Source organism: Peromyscus leucopus, chromosome 1 (assembly GCF_004664715.2).
Source record: "Peromyscus leucopus breed LL Stock chromosome 1, UCI_PerLeu_2.1, whole genome shotgun sequence".
Classification (NCBI taxonomy): domain Eukaryota; kingdom Metazoa; phylum Chordata; class Mammalia; order Rodentia; family Cricetidae; genus Peromyscus; species Peromyscus leucopus.
The window spans coordinates 6,823,026-6,829,650 of record NC_051063.1 but is presented as its reverse complement, the minus strand read 5'-3'; the positions used below and the strand labels follow the sequence as shown (position 1 = coordinate 6,829,650).

Genomic DNA, 6,625 nt, shown 5'->3' with positions numbered 1-6,625 from the left:
ACCACCCACTCTACCTCTTGAGAATGTGGGTGTCATGTTCTTAAGTTTACTTCTTGCTGTCTGGGGGTGATGGTATCTTTGAGGGATCCTGAAAAGAAAAATTTGAGTTAATTGTTAAGTTCTGAGAGAGGTAGCTGTATCATTTGTTGCCCAGTCTCTTCATAATGGGAAAATGCAGGGCTTGTCTCAAGTCTGTGAGTAGTCTGTGAGGCTGGATCATCTCAGCTAGCCACCTCAAAATTGTTCTGAGCAGTTGGTAGTCCAAATCTGATCTTTAGATGGTTTTTCAACTTAGTACTCTCATAGTCCTGGTGGAATCATCATTGTGGGTCCCCATTATCCTTTTGGAGACTTCAAAGATCACTGTTAGGCATGGTCATGGTTCATTACAGAATACTTAAACATTTTAAATTTCATATGCAGATGATCTCAAAGAAATTAAAGGATTAAAATTTTTATGTACATCCAGAATACAAAAACTTTATTTCTAATTACCTGACTCAAACCTGAAATCATGTACAGGAAGCTAGATGAAGCCTTTTTCTAAAATTAGTTAGTACTCTATATGACCATTAATATCATGACAAAAAGTTTAATATATACATATATTAATCCTATAAATTTTTAGATAAAATTTATACCTTAAGAAAAGTTTTAAAGAGTCAAAATAAAACCAAAGGATCGTGAGATTAATGGAAACAAAATAGTCCCTAATTTTGTTTTTTCTTCTGTCCCATATCAGGTGGCTCTTCTGACATGAGAAAAAGATTTTGGATTTTACTTTAACAATATGCTTGGGTTTAGAGGAGAAAGCCACATCCAACTTCAAAGCCAGCTTTAAGTTTTAATTGAATTGGGACTACAAAAATACCATTTGTATTATGTGTCTGTAGAGAACATCAGAAACAAACATTTGGGAAGATTTATGAAATTTTATGCTGTTGAAAACATGATATATCAATAGGCCAAATTATTCTTTTTTCTTGGGACATTTTTTTTAAATAATTTGTCCTTTTTCTTCACATGTTTCTTTTGTCCAGTGGTCTTCAGATTCCTTACCTGGATTCCTTCATTCTCCTGAAAAGACAAAAACAAAACTCTTCCCCAACCCTAATTTTGGGGAGGTTCCCTTATAGCAAATTATATTTGATCAAATGAAAAGCATTTGTTAGTTTTATAGGTTAGTTTAATTTGAATGGTCATGCTGTTTGATGAGCTATCACCTCTTCTAATCAAGAGTTCTCTATTGTTAAAAATCTAATCATTATCAATTTTGATTTATAGTTTCTCTTGAAAATGTTGTTCTCTCTTCTATAGCTGTTCTATCATCCAGAGCAGTATGGTTTTTACAATAGGCATTAGGTTCTTTAATTGCTCTAAGAAGGACTTTCCTCCATGATGACAGGAAACAAGTGAATCGAATTTGATATAGGGGCCTGCAAGAGGACCCCCAAGGCATTTGCTGATGGCAAAGGATTACCTTGACTGTCCTTGTTGATCTATATTTATTAGTCCAATATCCACCTTTGCCTCACCTTCTGCATACTCCAAAAGGGAAGGGTGTTCTGTTGGCATTATTCTTAGAAAAAGCATTGTTTCTAGAAATGACTTGTTTACAATTCCTTTTTATGTGACCTTGTTTATCATTATTGAAACACCTGACATTTCAATTTTTCTTCAAACCTCTGGAAATCACCTCTCCTATCCAAGCATCAACATGGTTATGAGATTCAGTATTGACTGTATCAGATCCATTCCTCTAAAGTTGTTGATCTTGCCTTTAATGGCCTAATTACCCTTTTGCATTGTGCATTCACATTTTCAAAAGCCAAAGATTCAATTATTATTTGTCTAGTTTCTGAATTTGATATCATTCTATTTAATGCTGAAGTCAATTTTTGTAAGAAATCAGTGAAGGTTTCTTTTGGGCCCTCTATAACTTTAGTAAATGACTCAGTTTTCTTTCCTACTTCTTCAGTTTTGTCCCAAGCATTCAAGGCTGCCATTCGGCATAAAACCAGGGTGCACTCATCATATAAAGATTGACTTTCTACATTAGCATAATCTCCCTCTCCAAGAAGTTGGTCTTGGGAGATTTATGGGCTATTTACCTCTAGCCCTACTTCATTGTTCAATGGTCTTAGTCTCATCTTTCCACCAGGTCCTTCACTGTAATTGAGGACCAGGCTCTAAGACTGTTGTAAAAAGTCTCTCCAGTCTTGAGGGATAATTTTATTACAAGTTGACCACAAGTTTAACATCTGTTTCATAAAAGTGAATGCATGCCATATGAGACTATAGTGTCCTTGAATCTCCTTAAATCTGACATTTCCACAAGAGTCCAGTCAGCTCTTACACAGCCTTGGGGATATCTATCATTTGGCAATTCCTGTAAGGTTCCTGGATAAATTAAGGTTGGCTGTTTGAAAACCTTAGGCTGTTCCTCTCTAACCTTATAATGCAATGCTGAGACTGGCTCTCTTTTAAATTCCTCTGTCTGGGTCTGAGTATCTCTATGATCTGTTTTAACAAGTTTTTCTAAAATTTTTATCTTGACACTCATATTAACCAACTTTTTAAATGATAAAACAAAAATCATCAAACAGATATTTATAATTGACATTACATAAATCCTATCTATATTAATTAGTCTCTCATTTAATTTTCCATTTCAAACCAACCAGTATATTATCATACAGAAACTTAACTCCCTCCATTGTGATAGTGTTTCCCTTTTTTAATTTTTTTATTAAGAGAATTTTTTCATTCATTTTACACACCAATCAAAGATCCCCCTCTTCCCTCCTCCTGCCCCTCCAGCCTCCTCCCTAACCCACCCTTCACTCCCTCCCAGAAAAAGGCAAGACTTCCCATGTGGAGGCACATCCAGTAGAGGCAAGTCCAAGCCCTTCCCCCTGCCCCAAGGCTTCATGGAGGTGTCCCATCATAAGTAGTAGGCTCCCAAAAGCCCCCTCATACACCAGGGATGGATTCTGATACTTCCCTGGGCCACACACACCCCCAAGCAATCAAGCTATGCAATTGTATCTCCATGCAGAGGGCCTAGTCCAGTCCCATGTAGGGTCCACACACATTTTTTAATGTGGGAAAAACTCTTTTAACTAATTCCTCCCTTTAAGAATTCCCAATTGTCTCACCAAATCTGCCAACAATGGTGATTCAGATGACAGTGAAGTATGGAGCTCACTGCTCTATGTAGAACAGTAGAAACCCAAGCAGTTTTCAAGGCAGCTACCTAGTGTGGCAGCAGCCCAAGGAGGGGGGCCAGGGAGAGCCCACATCCCACTGGGGAATGTGCAAAAGTGGCTACCTCCTGCAGTTTTAGGAGCCCAAAACCTATGAAGTTTGCTACAGATAGGCTGTAACAGAAAAGCCCCAACTTGCTCAGATGCTTGAGGAAAAGAAAGAAAAGCCTTAGCCGGTGGAGTAGTGACTCCAGTCTGTGCCAGTGGCTGCAAAGCCACAGGCAAGCAGCTTTTTCATGAAATTGTGTCCCAAAAGTTGAATGCCAGATGTGTCCTGCATCTTAATTGGTCTTAATAATAAAAGCCTGGATCCTGATATCAGGATAAATGCTGAAAAATCAGAGAGACAAAGGAGCAAGGCACAGTCATCTACCTAGTCAACTCCTCAGCCTGAAAAGGTGGGGGGGGGGATTATGAGCTCATGTCTCCACTCTGCCTTATCACTTCCTCTCTCTGCCCAGTCATAGCCCTTCCTGTTTCCTCCTCCCAAGTGCAGGGATTAAAGGTGTGTGTCACCACTGCCTGGCCTCTATGGTTAACTAGTGGCTGGTCCTGCCCTCTGCTCTCCAAGCAAGCTTTGTTAGAGCACAAACAAAATATCACCACAGGGAGCACCAACTGGTTGTCCAATAACAAATCATTAGGTCTGAAAATATACAAGTAAGTAGCATTACACAGACAAATCAGGAGATGTGTGTGTGTGTGATATATATATATATATATATGGGTTTGTCAACAATGAAAAAGAGGCTATGAAAATGAAAAAGCAAAGAGAGGTATATAGTAGGTTTGGAGGGAAAAAAGGAAAGAGAAAAATTATATAATTATATTATAATTTCAGAAAATAAAAGAAATGCTAGCTACTCACAGCAAGGAATACAAAATAAATAACCCAGGAACTCACTAAATGACACCAACAGCAACAACTGACTGTTTAGGACAAAAGACCATATTTCCAGAGCACAGAAAATATTATTAATTAAAATGCTCAAATATGGGCATCTGGTCTAGGTCAGTGGAAAGGAACTTTCTTCCCATGTGCCAGGCACTAGATTCAATCACCATTATTCCCAGGATAAAATAAGATAAAATAGTGAAATCTAACACAGGTTTAAAAGCAGTTAGTAGAGATTGCACCTAAGTAAAGCCATTTCTTGAACTGAGCAAAGATTAACCTAGAAGTAGAAAAAAATGTCTTTGTGCAGATTCTATATATTTAAAATGTGAGTGCTAAAGAAAATTTTGCTTTCTCCACAGCCTTTTGTAATGCACTCTTGACCTCTTTGTTCCTCAGGCTGTAGACCAGAGGGTTCAGCATAGGGATGACCATGGTGTAGAACACAGAAGCCACCTTGTCAGTGCTCATAGTGTGACTGGAGCTGGGCTGTAAGTACATGAAGATACCTGACCCATAGAAGATGGAGACTGCAGTGAGGTGGGAAGCGCAGGTGGAAAAAGCCTTCTGGCGTCCTTCAGATGAGTGCATCCTCAGAATAGTGATGAATATAAACAGGTAGGAAATCAAGATAACTACAACAGAGGAGAGATCATTGAAGCCCACCACGAAGAAAATTACCATCTCACTGACAGAGGTGTCTGAGCATGAGAGGGCCAGGAGAGGAGGGGCATCACAGAAGAAGTGGTCTATCACATTGGACTTGCAGAAGGAAAGCCTGAAAATGTTCCCAGTGTGGATGGAGGAATTCAGGAAGCCACAGACATAGGAGCTTATGGTCAGACAAGCACATGTGTTTGTAGTCATGGTGGTGGTGTAATGCAGGGGCTTGCACACTGCTGCATAGCGGTCATAAGCCATGGCAGCCAGGAGGAAACTTTCTGTAGTTATAAAGCCCACAAAGAAGAAGAATTGGGTGCCACAAGCATTGTGGGATATGAGTTTATCTGTTGAAAGGAGACCTGCCATTACTTTGGGTGTGACAGCTGAAGAATAACCAAAGTCCACCAGAGATAGGTGACTGAGAAAAAGGTACATGGGAGTGTGGAGGCGTGTGTCCAGCAGAATCAACCCTATCATTCCCAGGTTCCCAAGCACAGTGCTGAGATAGATGAGAAGGAAGACAGAGAAGAGTGGGATCTGCAGCTTTGGGTCATCTGTTAACCCTGCAAGAACGAACTCAGTCACCTCTGTACTGTTCTCCATTGGGGATTATGTGGCTTCCCTGCAACAAAGAGAAAGGAGATCGGAATGAGAGATGGAGGGGAGACTGGTGATGCACTCTGCTTGCCTCTACATGCCTTCTTTCACTGTGCAAATAAATGTTCCTTTCCAGCATTTTTATATAAGCAAGTCATGGCAGCAACATTCAAGTTTAAATTAATGGTAGATCATAATGTTTTCCAGAAAAGATGATGTATTTCAATCTAGTAATTCTACAGATAACTGAATTGAGGCCAGAAAAAGTCTGCCATGAAATTATCAGATAAATTACTCACTGGAAAATATCAAAATCCTTCTATCTTTGTAAAACAAAGTCATCCCTTATTCTACACCAGAATAGCCTAATGTCATGATGCTGTCTGTATGTTGTAACAAAATACAATAAATTTGGCATAGTATAAGTAAAAGAAATTCATCATGTACTGTTCTGACAGCTAGAAAGTCCAAGAACAAAGGCATTGGCAATCTATTGTCTGCTGATGGCATTTCCCAGTTCACAGATTACATTGTTTGACCATTTTTTGTTCAAGATAAAAGAGGCTACCATCTCTCCAGCATTTTTTTCATTAGACATTAGTCTCATTCATAGGATTTCTTTCCTCATTAATAACTGCCTCTCTAAGACTCCACATCCTGAATCTCAGTTTGGAAGTAACAATTCCAACAAATGAGCTTGGTGATGGAAACAATCAGGCCATAACACTATATAAAAATGAGGTAAAATGAATTAATTTTACTTCCAGCTTTTTCATCATTTCCATTGTGTCAAGAACTGTCATATGATAAGTAAAGATGCTTAACTATAGCATAATTTGCCTAAAATGATATTGGTTTTATTTAGTCCACATGATATGCAGTTTATCACAATAAGAAAACATGAAAGAAAAATCACATATAAGGAGTAAAGGCATCTAGAAAATAATGGTATTTAACTTTTGCTACATTGACAGAGGTTTTAGCTTTTACATACAGATGTCTTTAATCTGGAGGAAATGTATCCGAGCAGGTGATTAAGATACACTTTGTTCCTTAAATATTACTCACTTGAATGAATACTGAAGATGGATATTTTTCAATTTTTGAACAAAATATTGGCAATTATCTCAAAATATTTTACCAATTTTGTTTACTACATGTGAAATCAAGTTTAAACAAATATCTCAATAAAAATAAGGTATTT

At 38.2% G+C, this 6,625-nt stretch overlaps 1 protein-coding gene across 1 annotated transcript; it reads right to left on the bottom strand.

Annotated features, from left to right (window-relative positions):
- Positions 1-4,482: 4,482 nt before the first annotated feature.
- Positions 4,483-5,427, bottom strand: LOC114703477 (olfactory receptor 5B12-like). The gene has a single exon (XM_028884324.1). It carries the CDS (start codon positions 5,425-5,427, stop codon positions 4,483-4,485), a length of 945 nt encoding a protein of 314 aa, XP_028740157.1.
- Positions 5,428-6,625: the final 1,198 nt, after the last annotated feature.